At 41.0% G+C, this 13,554-nt stretch overlaps 1 protein-coding gene across 1 annotated transcript; it reads right to left on the bottom strand.

Annotated features, from left to right (window-relative positions):
- Positions 1-1,974: 1,974 nt before the first annotated feature.
- On the bottom strand, positions 1,975-12,131 carry LOC115164804 (cytochrome P450 1A1-like). Its single transcript, XM_029717619.1, has 6 exons — positions 11,220-12,131; positions 5,999-6,122; positions 5,547-5,636; positions 4,596-4,719; positions 4,362-4,448; positions 1,975-3,496 (listed from the first exon to the last, which is right to left on the bottom strand). The coding sequence occupies exons 1-6, from the start codon at positions 12,078-12,080 to the stop codon at positions 3,214-3,216; spliced, it is 1,569 nt and encodes a 522-aa protein (XP_029573479.1). The 5' UTR covers positions 12,081-12,131; the 3' UTR covers positions 1,975-3,213.
- Between the last annotated feature and the right edge of the window lie 1,423 nt (positions 12,132-13,554).

Genomic DNA, 13,554 nt, shown 5'->3' with positions numbered 1-13,554 from the left:
TGGTCTTTACCCTATGACAACCGTGACAATTTGCCTGTATCTACTGTCAACGTGATTCATGACGATGACTGCTTGTCCAGCTTGCTAGCTAAGATTTTCAAAGTATGTTGACATGATCAGTCCAATCAAAGCTACAGTAGATATAACGTGAATTTACATAATTTTTACCTTTATTTAACTAGGCAAGACAGTTAAGAACAAAATCGTATTTACAATGATGGCCTACCAAAAGGCAAACGGCCACTTGCGGGAAAGGGGGCTGGGATAAAAAAAACTTTCTAAAAATATATCAATATAGGACCTAACACACATCACAACAAGAGAGACAACACAACACTACATAAAGAGAGACCTAAGACAACAACATAGCATGGCAGCAACACATGACAACACAGCATGAAAGCAACACAACATGACAACATGGTAGCAGCACAAAACATGGTACAAACATTATTGGGCACAGACAACAGCACAAAGGGCAAGAAGGTAGAGACAACAAAACATCACGCAAAGCAGTCCAATGACCTTGATTCTTCTTGGATGGGCATTTCTAATGTAAATCTGTGGCATCACCCAAGGGGGCTTGAAATTTCAAGCTCTCCCTGCAGATTTTGCAGTGACGTGGTGTCCCCATGATTGACAGAACACTGAGCCAATCACGGCGCAACTAGAGAAGATTACCAAACCCTACGCTCCGTATTTTCCGCTGGCTGCCCCACCACCACAGAAAGCACTGAGCTAGGCTGAAACACCTGCATTTTGGAGCTGCCTTACTCAAGAAAGCAAAAAAGAGACCATGTTTGTATGCGGCTTTATTAACTTAATATTTTTTTTACATTGTTTGGAAACTGATATGTGAAACGTATTATGGGCAAAATAACAATGCAAAACAGGCAACAACAATAATTTTTTATTTTTTTATTTAGCTAAACAGGTCGCCACTGTCGGGTCGCCACTGGTGCCTCTATACTGAGGCCTGAGGAATGTGGTTAAAACTCACTTAGGGTCAATATTTGAGAGCCTTTCTTTGTCCAAATTGAATGAAAGTAATTTTTTCTGATATGTTCACCTTGAAAGTGGTCTAAAGTTGAGTTGAGTCCATTCTTCATTCCAATCATGCTCATTAGTTTATCCTATGGCTCATATACTGTAAATGGATCTATCATGTAAGAGATGACATGGAGCCTTAACATGAAACCAGTTCAAATTTGAATTAATTTAATTGATACATAAATTACTTGAGCTTATACAACTGTATTCAATCTGGGGCGGCAGGTAGCCTAATGATTAGAGGAATTGGGCCAGTAACCGAAAGGTTGCTGGATCGAATCCCAGAGCTGATAAGGTAAAAATCTATCATTCTACCCCTGAACAAGGCAGTTAACACACTGTTCCCCGGTAGGCCGTCATTGTAAGTAAGAATTTGTTCTTAACTGACTTGCCTTGTTAAATAAAGGTAAAAAAAAAAATTCACAGTCTGAGTTTTGTAAAACGGCCGCCCCACCACTTGTTTTGGTAAACAGTTGAGGGATGTGGCAGGAGAGATGTAACCACTCAAATTCATAGACGAAGCTTTGGATGCAAGGACTAATTAACCATGAGATGCTTTGAAGCTATACAATGTTTGTTTACAATTACATATTTCCAAACAATGGAGTAAAACTAATTTATTTTGGTTTCAGTTGGGTTTAGGCAGTTATGCTAAACTTTTGAGGCAAATTACATTCTTCAAGAATCAGTCTTTGTAAACAGTGTATAGCTTAGAAATGTGTTTAAATTTTTTATTTTTTTTTAATCTCAATCTATGAATTTGAAAGTGGCCACATATCTCCAGTTCCATCCCACAGCTTTGTACCAAACCAAGTGGGTAGGGCTGCCGTTTGGCTGAAACACGAATTAAGGATTGTACCTTTCATTCTGGAGAGAATGCCAGTGATTGTGACCAGAAACAAACAAAGAATAACCACATACACAAACTTTCATCAGTTTTTATTCTCAGTCGCACTTTCAGATGCTAAATTAAGACAAAAAAGACTAACAAATGAAAAAATGTAATTTTCACAAGACACGTGTTAACAGGCATAATTGATATTGGATTTCAAAAAGGGGTGTATTGTAGTCTGAATAAAGACATGTCTCTCAAATGGCTTCACTGCTGTGACATCTGTGGAATTCTTCTTTGAACATATACTGGCAATCAAGTGTAGATAATGTAAGAAACATATCTCATTCAAACACTTATAGTCATGGCTTTTCAGTGCTAGTTTTATCTCATAAAATAGAACATCACAGCATCAAAATTTGAATTTTACAGACGTGTCTCATCTTTCATCTTAACCTCTGGAAGAAGTCTGGTAGAATCCAAAAACTGTGTCTAATCTAGTCTGTTGGAGAGAGGGGAGAGCATGTTTAAATGCTGGCAACTACTTACAGTAGGAAGGGGAAAGGAGAGAGAAAGTGAGAAAGAGATCTTAAACCCCAGAGTTACAGATGAAGAGAAGGGGGTGGAAGAATGCGTTGAGTAGTAATGAACCCTGAGTGAATGCTGCATAGTGCCCAAGGCTCTGATCACTTATATAAAACAACACTTCCTCTCTCCCTCCCTAAGCATTTAGTTGAATTAATAACTACAGATGAGGATTTTAATAAAATACATTTGTAATTATGTTTCACTTGATGAAGGTGGAAGGATCAATCACTGTCCCTAATAGTTGAAATAATACTGGGAATGGCCCTGTACAAATACTGTTTTCAAATAGGCATAGATATTCTAACATTACATGCATATTGAGATATCATAAAAATGCTCAAGTTAAACCTATTCTATATGTATCTTAAATATCTACAATAGGATATAACATACTTCAACTAAAATCTTAACAGCTTCTAGGGAAATATCAATCCATTTGATGACCAACGAGGAAATGTATCTGAACAAATCCTTGGTTATGGCTACTTAATACTATTGCACACTTTGTACCGGCTTAACTCTGTCTTGACTCTTCACAGCTAGGAACTGCGTTTGTGTTTACAGTGGTAATGACGCCACTGCCAGGTAAAGATGTTGTGTTCAGTCTGTATAGTAAATATGTTTTGGTGTCTGAGTTTCCATGGTTTCTGTGCGTTATGATGATGTGGGCAAGGTGTTGCCCAGTCAAGCCAGTTGTGGCCTTATTGTAGTTGGTGCCGTATAGCTTAACGGACAGGACGGATCTAGAGGCGTGACGAGACACTGATCCTGTAGGGGCGGGGTTTCATGGTGAGCCCAAAGTTGGTACTGAGGTCCAGCTCCTGTCCCGGAACATTCTCGATACACAGCCGGTGGAGGAGTGTTGTCAGGAATACAAACATCTCCAACCGGGCGAACCCATCGCCCAGGCAACGCCTTTTCCCCATCCCGAAGATCATGACCTTCTCTGTCAGGTCTTTGTTGAGCAGTCCCTCTTTACCCAGGAAGCGCTCGGGGCGGAACACATCTGGGTCACCCCACAGATCTCTACAAATGAAGAAAATGACAGCCAACCATTCACAACCACAACAGGGTTGTGTTCATTAGAGCACACAAAGGGAAACGTTTCGTAACTTGGAAACAAAAATTAGCAGAGTCCAGATAGTCAGTCCCTCACTTTAGTCCCTCCCTGCTGGTTGGTGCCTAGTGAACATGACCAAGATCAGTTGAACACTCAAACACATTCAAATAGATTGTGAGAGAGCTGACATTTCCAAAATTTAATGTCACCTCCTCAGTGTTGGGGAGTAGTGAACTACATGTAGTTCAACAAGTAATTTGACTACATTTTGCAGTAGCTTGGTGGTAGTTGAACTCAATTCAAATCTAGGTAGTCTTTTCAGTAGTTAATTACTTGTTTACCATGTAGTGGTGTAACTATAACTATTGGAACTACACACTACTCAAAAATATATATATATTTTTTTAAGTGAATTAGGCAAGAATGTTCTTTCTTTTTCGGCATCAGACCTGTTAAATTCTCAATTAAAATATATATATTTTTGTTTAATAGGCTAAATTACACATTCTGTTAACATCTAAAATCAGATAAAATCTGACTTCAGAGTGATCTGTTCTTGCAATTTGTAGTCAATGACATTTCAGATTTAGATATGATAATTCTTCACGAAGTAGTTTGGATATAGTGAACTACTTTTCCAAAGTAACTTCAGTTAAGTAAACTATATGTTTCTTAAGGGTTGCTTTACTGTAGCTTAACCTCTTCCATTCTGAAGTAATTGGTAACTTGGCCAGCTTTACTTTCAGAGTAACTTCCCCAACTCTGCACAAAGGACTAAAATGTAACATAAATTGAGATGTGTGCTTTAAAACACATACAGATAACACTCACATGTCATGATTAACCTGATACTGATTGATGAAGACACAGGTGTCCTTTGGAATGAAGTATCCATTGAGTGTGATGTTTTGTGTGGTGCTTAAGGGAAGAAAAGCACGGGGAAAAAAGACTATGTAAATATCAACTTTCTCAGAGATAACGCTTTGACCTGAACATGCTAACAGACAGGCACCATGCAGATGTAAATATTGCAAATTGTTACTGTGACTGTTATCAGAGCCTCACCAGTGTGGTATGGTGAAGGGGACATAGGATGTGTGACGGAACACCTCGTATAAGAAGGCCTCAGTAAAAGGCATCTTGGGCTTGTCTTCAAACCGAGGTAGTCTGGCTGGGCCAATGTGGTCGTCTGAATCAGAGAAAGGCAAAAACATACAGTCACAATCAAAATACCTCGGTGAAGAAAGTGACAACAAAATAATGTACCTGAAAGTGAAAATAAAGAGAAAAGGATCAGAGACATTACAGAGGCAATCAGAAAAAGTGAGACCAAGGAAGAAAGAAAGACGGTTGAATTATTGGCATCTTGTCTTACATTTCCATTCGCAAGTAAGGAGATGATTTACGTGGCGTGATTCTCGTATGGTGCAATACCCCTGCGTGTGATCCCCTTTGTTCCTGTCAGAGTAGACTGTCCAAGTATCCAAAATCTCTCTCTTTTTTCTCTCTCTCTGTCTCTGTGAATGAATCGTGCTTACTGAACAGACTGTACCAATTTTCTCAGCCCACTTCAAAAATAGCTCCGGCGTTGGCGTATTCATGACCTTTTGCGTGTTACCATGGCGAGCAATGGTCTCTAGCCATTGAGGACGGAATGGGGGGGTGGGGGGGACGTGTCGCTCAAAGATTAGATCATTGTGTGGATCTGCACAGACGGCCTATCAAACTGGCTGGTACTGTAGGAGACTCTGCTCATTAGGATGTGCTGTTTGACAACACAGGAAGTACTTTCATTCATAAAACTCCTGAACTCTCACCTATTTTTATAAAACAAAGTGATTATTCTTAACAAGTAAAGCAGACACACAAGCAGGCGTACAAAGAGACTAAGTATAAGAAGACAAGAAGTCTATTTAGAGCTACAAGGGCAGACTGTACAGTATTACAGTTTTCTATAGGAAAAGTACTGTTCAGTCATACAGGAAGAATTATTACTACACAGAGGATGTACAGTACCAATCTCCTGGTGTATTTTGACCTGGATGTCAGGAAACTTGATGAGGAATAAGAGGCTCCACTGTAAACCAGCTATGATGGTATCGAATCCTGTAATGTAAAAAAAAAATGAATATGTAACGTTAGTTACAATCGTCGTTATCACCGTGGTATCTATGCTATGAACGCCAACTTAATGAAGTTGCCCTAGAGTTGGTCTGTTCAAACGTATTGTTCAACCCATCACTGCTGGGATTGGTGATCCTCCAGAAGAAAAATGCATCTGGATTTGGAAATTGAGTCTCAGCAAACATACTACAGCCACAGCCCTGAAATCGCCATAATACCAAGGTCTGTTTATAAACTTCTCGTAAAGAATTAACGTACTGTGTAATAGCCTAGTGTTAATATGCTGTTTATAAGCAGAGCTTCAAATCATGTGTTGCCAAACTTCTCTGTCCCATCTCTCTCACCTGCGCCGAAGATGTCGATGACAGTGTGTATGATCTGGGAGTTGGACAGCACTGCAGTGTCTTCATCCTCTTGCCGCTCTTCACAGAGCGCAATCAGAGCATCTGTGATGTCACGTATACAGTCCTGGAAACACACACATCATCACAGCTTTAGTTAACACTGTACTTTACACTCTACTTAATACCTGCAGCTGTATTTGTACTTGTATTTATTAGGGATCCCCATTATCTGCTGCCAAGGCAGCAGCTACTTTTCCTGTGGTTCAAACACATTAAGACAATTTCATTGCATATAAAACAAAAGATAAAACAGTACATCAAACAGTACATCAGACCTCTGGTGCCATGTCTTGTGTGTTATGCATGGGTGTCCGAGCTGTGTGCTAGTAGTTTTAACAGACAGCTCAGTGCATTCAGCTCGTCAACACTTCTTACAAAAACAAGTAGTGATGAAGTCAATCTCTCCTCCACTTTGAGCCATGAGAGATTGACATATATATAATTCATGTTAGCTGCCCGTGTACTTTTAAGGGCCAGCCGTGATGCCCTGTGGTGAGCCAATTGTAATTTTCCCAAGTCCCTCTTTGTGGCACCTGACCACATGACTGAACAGTAGTCCAGGTGCAACAAAACTTGAGCCCGTTGGACCTGTCTTGTTGATAGTCTTGTTAAGAAGGCAGAGCAATGCTTTATTATGAACAGACCTTTCCCCATTTCAGCTACTGTTGCACCAATATGTTTTGAACATGACAGTTTAATGCTGTAATGCTTTAAAACTTATTAAAACGTCTTATGGCTTGGGGGCAGTATTTCGACGTCTGGATGAGAAGCGTGCCCAAAGTAAACTGCCTGTCACTCAGGCCCAGAAGCTAGGATATGCATATAATTGGTAGAGTTGGATATAAAACACTCTAACGTTTCCAAAACTGTTAAAGTAATGTCTGTGAGTATAACAAAACTGATATGGCAGGCAAAAACCTGAGGAAAATCCATCCAGGAAGTGGGATTTCTTTTATGTGGGTATTTTCAATTGAATGCCTATAGAGTATCTAATGGGTTAGGACCCATATTGCAGTTCCTATGGCTTCCACTAGATGTCAACAGTCTTTAGACATTGTTTCAGGTTTGTTTTCTGAAAAATGAGACATTTTTTACATTTTAGTCATTTAGCAGACGCTCTTATCCAGAGCGACATACAGTAGGAATTCACATTTCATACATTTTTTTTTTTCATACTGGTCCCCCGTGGGAATCGAACCCACAACCCTGGCGTTGCAAACACCATGTTCTACCAACTAAGCCACATGGGACCTTTCTGTCAGTGAACTGTAGAATCATGCAGTGCTGGTTTGTGCGCGTGACCGAGTGTGCGCCCTTCGTTGTTTTTCCTTTCTATTGAATACGCTATTGTCCGGTTTAAATATTATCGATTATTTAGACAATTGACAACTAGAGGATTTATTATAAACATCTTTTGACATGTTTCGACGAACTTTACCGGTACTATTAGGATGTATTCGTCTGCATGTTTTGACCGCCTTTGAGCCAGTGGATTACTGAACAAAACACTACAACATAACAGAGTTTTTGGGATATAAAGAGGGACTTTATCAAACAAAACAAACATTTATTGTGTAGCTGGGACTCTTGTGACTGCAACCATATGAAGATTTTCAAAGGTAAGTGATTAATATTATCGCTATTTCTGACTTTTGTAATTCCTTTACTTGGTTGTAAAATGTTTGTATGCTTTTGTAAGCGGTCCTCAGATAATCGCATTGCATGGTATGCTTTCACCGTAATGCCTTTTGAAATCTGACAAAGCGGCTGGATTAACAAAAGTTAATCTTTAAGCCGATGTATAACACTTGTATTTTTTATGAATGTTTATTATGACTATTTCTGTATTTTGAATTTGGCGCTCTGCAATTACACCGGATGTTGTCGAGGTGGGTCGCTAGCGGAATGCCTGCGCCAGAAAGGTTAAAAGCATGTACAGTACCAGTCAAAAGTTTGGACACACCTACTCATTCAATGGTTTTTCTTTATGCTTACTATTTTCTACATTGTAGAACAGTAGTGAAGACATCAAAACTATGAAATAAAACTTATGGAATCATATAGTAACCAAAAAAGTGTTGAACAAATCAAAATAGATTTTATATTTTATATTCTTCAAATTGACCACCCTTTGTTTTGATGACAGCTTTGCACACTCTTGGCATTCTCTCAACTAGCTTCACCTGGAATGCTTTTCCAACAGTCTTGAAGTTCCCACATGCTGAGCACTTGTTGGCTGCTTTTTCTTCACTCTGGGGTCCAACTCATCCCAAACCATCTCAATTGTGGAGGCCAGGTCATCTGATGCAGCACTCCATCGCTCTCCTTCTTGGTGAAATAGCCTTTACACAGCCTGGAGGTGTGTTGGTTCATTGTCTTGTTAAAAACAATTGATAGTCCCACTAAGCGCAAACCAGATGGGATGGCGTATCACTGTAGAATTCTGTGGTAGCCATGCTGGTTAAGTGTGCCTTGAATTCTAAATAAATCACAGACAGTGTCACCAGCAAAGCACCCCCACACCATCACACCTCCTCCTCCATGCTTCACGGTGGGAACCACACATCATCTGTTCACCTACTCTGCGTCTCACAAAGCCGGTTGGAACCAAATATCTCAAATTTGGACTCATCAGACCAAAGAACAGATTTCCTCCGGGTCTAATGTCCATTGCTCATGTTTCTTGGCCCAAGCAAGTCTCTTCTTATTATTGGTGTCCTTTAGTAGTGGTTTCTTTGCAGCAATTTTACCATGAAGGCCTGATTCACGCAGTCTTCTCTGAACAGTTGATGTTGAGATATGTCTGTTACTTGAACTCTGTGAAGCATTTATTTGGGCTGCAATTTCTGAGGCTGGTAACTCTAATGAACTTATTGTCTGCAACTCTGGATCTTCCTTTCCTGTGGCGGACCTCAGGAGAGCAAGTTTCAATATAGCTCTTGATGGTTTTTGCGACTGCACTTGAAGAAAGTATCAAAGTTCTTGACATTTTCCGAATTGACTGACCTTCATGTCTTAAAGTAGTGATGGACTATCGTTTCTCTTTACTTATTTGAGCTATTCTTGCCATAATAAGGACTTGGTCTTTTACCAAATAGGGCTATTGTCACGGTCGTCGTAAGGAGTGGACCAAAATGCAGCGGGTATAGTGATCATCTTCTTATTTATTAAAGAAAACACCCTTAAATAAAACAAACGACAAAAACAGTCCCGTAAGGTGCACAGACTATACAGGAAACAATCACCCACAAAACTCAAGTGAAACAAACCCCAACTAAATATGGCCTCCAATTAGAGGCCACGACAACCAGCTGTCTCTAATTGGAGGTCCTACCAAAACCCCAACATAGAAATAGAAAAGCTAGATAAACACATATAAATAGAAAATGTAGAACATAAACCAAAAACCCCGAACCACACAAAACAAACACCCCCTGACACGCACTGACCAAACTACAATAACAAATAACCCCTTTTACTGGTCAGGACGTGACAGCTATCTTCTGTATACCACCCCTACCTTGTCTCAACACAACTGATTGGCTCAAACGCATTAAGAAGGAAAGAAATTACGCAAATGAACTTTTAACAAGGCACACCTGTTAATTTAAATGCATTCCAGCTGACTACCTCATGAAGCTGGTTGAGAAAACCAGAAGAATGTGCAAAGCTGTCATCAACGCCTTCCCTGTAGCTCAGTTGGTAGAGCATGGTGTTTGCAACACCAGGGTTGTGGGTTCGATTCCCACGGGGGGCCAGCACAGGAAAAAAATGTATGAAATTGTATGAAATGTATGCATTCACTACTGTAAGTCGCTCTGGATAAGAGCGTCTGCTAAATGACTAAAATGTAAATGTAAAATGTAAGGCAAAGGGTGACTACTTTGAAGAATAGAAAATATATTTTGATTTGTTTAACACTTTTTTGGTTACTACATGATTCCATATGTGTTATTTCGTAGTTTTTATGTCTTTGCTATTATTCTGCAATGTAGAAAATAGTAAAAATGAAGAAAAACCCTTGAATGAGTAGGTGTGTCCAAACTTTTGGCTGGTACTGTATGAGCCTTTATAATGTCTAATAATAAGGCTTATATGTTATGTCTCTCTAAGGAAGCCTATACATGTGCAGGGGGGAGTCCTAACCTAGCCACTCCAGGTTATATCTGTGTCATATTCCATATACTGATTTCTAATTAAATGTAATCCTTTCAAATTCACAAAACCCTAATACACAACCCGCCAATCAAATGTACCAACAAATTGTGAGAGTGAAACTGACAGTAAATGACAGCATCTTCTAGAAAACATGTGAGCATGTGTCTTCTACCAGATTGATAATTCCTCATTAAAGAGTGCGTGCGAGCATTTTAGCCCCTGCGCAAGAACAAAGGTTCACTTTAGCCTCACCCGATATATATAAGCCTGGTCTGGCCTGTCCTCCTACCTAGAGTATAGGTCTCTTATATTGTAGCTCAACTATTTCAATATTTCAAATAACTGCCTGTTCAATGTATTCCTTGCTGTCATATACAATCTGTTATATGTAACCTAAAATCACAAGCAAAAACATGCTTTCCAAAAAGGAACTTTCCTTTCTACCTAATCTACCTCTGCTTATGCTATATCTCCCTCCCTCTATCCCATCTCTTCCTTTCTTATCCCCCTGCATTATTCCTTCTCTCTCTGTCTATCCCTCTAGCACTGAAATGGCTGGCTGGTTTTCTGTGCCTCTGTACCAGAAGCTGATTGCACAGATCATATCTTTCTAACAGTTTACTTATCTACCAAATTCAGCTTAAATGTCATATGAAAATAGACATTACCGTCAACTTTCTGTTTCAGTGAATACACATTATAGAATATACGCCTCCAGGCAATAGTTTTAATAACACATCTATCAACATATCTTACCTCTGCCTCAAGCTGTAACAGTAGAACGGTTGAATGTCAGTTGGATATCTTATCATACATTGCAATATTAGCATACCGTCTGCTTTCAGGGTCTGTTCAGTAAACACCAAACAGAAGAAAACTGAAACAGGGAGGGACTACGTGGACTTGTCCCAAAAAAGACTCATTTGAAATTTTCCACAAAAAAACTTTAGAAAACGTTTTCTGTGGCATGCTCTAATTTGCATGACTCAGGTGTGGCTCAAACCTTGTCAAAGGTCTCCAGGTGCTCCTCGATGTTGTGTTCCATGAAGCTGTTCATTCTCCTGATGTGCTGGACCATCTTCCGCAGGGACGGGCTCGGTAGGTAGCGGAACACAGGGAAGAAGTCGGCCATGTTGCCTGCAGCGAAGATCCGCAACACCTCGTTGTTGATGTGCACAATAGTGAGGAACTCCTTGTCATTGTAGTCATACCTCTTCCCGAAACACAGAGCACACACCACATTGGCCACCGACATAACCAGCGGGACCACAGGGTCCAGACCTAGCCCCTCGCTCGCCTCTGATCGCTCCCAAATGGCCTCCACCATCCCAGCTGCCTCAGCACACACGTGCTCCTCTAACAGACAGGTGGTGTCGGGACCCCGCGGCTCTGCCTGCGAGAAGGTGTGTAGGGCGTTCTTGCAGAGCTTCTTGTGGAGCACCCAGGCGGGGCCATACTTCTCACTGAAGGTCATGCTGGTGCCATTGGCCACGGCAGAGAAGGTGAAGAGGTCAGGACGTCCAGCGAAAGCCTCGCCCTGCCGAACCAGCGCCTGCCTAATGGTGGCATAGCCGCTAAGCACCACCACCACAAGGGAGCCCATACGCATCTGGAAGACGTCTCCATACTGCAGCCGGAGCTGCGTCAGTGACAGGTGGATCTGGTCGCCCATCTGGAACAGGTTACCCACCAGGGGCCAGGGAGTCGGCCCCGGTGGCAGGGTGCCTTTGGGGTGTCCCGCGCCCTCTCGCTTGCGGCCCCTGAGAGCCACTAGAAGCAGGGTGAGGGTACAGAGAGCAATGGTGACTCCGGAGAGGGACATACTGAGTCCATCCTTGGGGAATATCCCAAATGTCAGCCTCATATTGCCGTCTGAGAGCTCCCCAGCCAGGACAGAAGCACTAAGACACAAACTAGAATCTGGAAGAAAGAGTGAAAACAAATACTTTATCACTTTCATAAACATGAAAAAAAAAGAAAGAAAGATAATTTGTTCAGAATAGTCCTGTATGAGAACACAACTGTTTAGGTTTTTATTTAACAGAAATAAGAATCTATGATTTTATGGCAATAAGAAAATAATGTGGTATCTCCCAATGAACTACCAACATGTAGCCTACTTTTGTTTAACAAGTAGTCAATGCATAAATGTGATGACAATCAAAAGACAATGATATGTTACTCACCAGACGCGTGCAGTGAAAGTTCTCTGAAGTTGGAGACTCTCTAATGAGTGCAGTTTGACCTACCGCAATGCAAATTGCCGGGGGACGCAAAACTGGATACACTTTGCAAGAGGACTGGCGCTAGGCAGGGCCAAGTACCACGAGAGGCAGCGACAAGATCAGCCCATTTAAGCAGACACTGCAAACTGGTGTACATTCAATTGAACAACTTCATAGAGCTTGATCTAGCATCCCATTATCAGCCTGAAAATGTCACCCTGGCATGTTTTTGCAAAAAGATAAAATGTCACAGTAGCTGATGTTTTCTCAATACAATGCAGTTAATGGAAAAAGATGTGTCACAGGGTTGATGTTTATCTCAGTACATTGCATTCAATGGGAAAAGATAAGCATCAGCCAATTTAATCTTATGTCAATAAATTGCAGTAAATGGGAAAATAGCACCACAATATGGATACATAGAGAAAGGCCTCACAGAAAAGACACACTACTCTCTCGCTCTGTCGCTCTCACTCTTTTTTAAAACCTCTTTACCCTCCTGTCTATCTCTCTCTTCCCACCTCCCTTCTTCAACCTCTCCCTCTTTCTCTCCCCTCTCTCTCCCCCCTCCCCCTCCATTGTACCTACCTTCATCTTTCCTTCTTCCCTCTAACCTATTTCACTCCCTCCTCTCTCTCCCTCTTCTCTCTCCCAACTCCACCTCTCTCTCCACTTTCCCACTTCCACAGACAGGATATTCACACATAGATATGCATCAAGGGAATTGGACGATAGTGCATTCGGAAAGTATTCAGACCCCGTCCCTTTTTCCACATTTCGTTACGTTACAGCCTTATTCTAAAATTGAATAAATACATTTTCGCTCATCAATCTACACACAATAGCCCATAATGACAAACCCAAAACAGGTTTTTAGAAAATAAAAACAGAAATGGTTGGGATGGTGTTCTTCGGCTTGCAAGCCTCCCCCTTTTTCCTCCGAGCATAACAATGTTCATTATGGCCAAACAGTTCTATTTTTGTTTCATCAGACCAGAGGACATTTCTCCAAAAAGTATGATCTTTGTCCCCATGTGCAGTTGCAAACCGTAGTCTGGCATTTTATGGCGGTTTTTGAGCAGTGGCTTCTTCCTTGCTGAGCGGCCTTTCAGG

This window comes from Salmo trutta, chromosome 27, assembly GCF_901001165.1.
Source record: "Salmo trutta chromosome 27, fSalTru1.1, whole genome shotgun sequence".
Taxonomy (NCBI): Eukaryota; Metazoa; Chordata; class Actinopteri; order Salmoniformes; family Salmonidae; genus Salmo; species Salmo trutta.
This window is presented reverse-complemented; position numbering and strand designations above follow the sequence as displayed.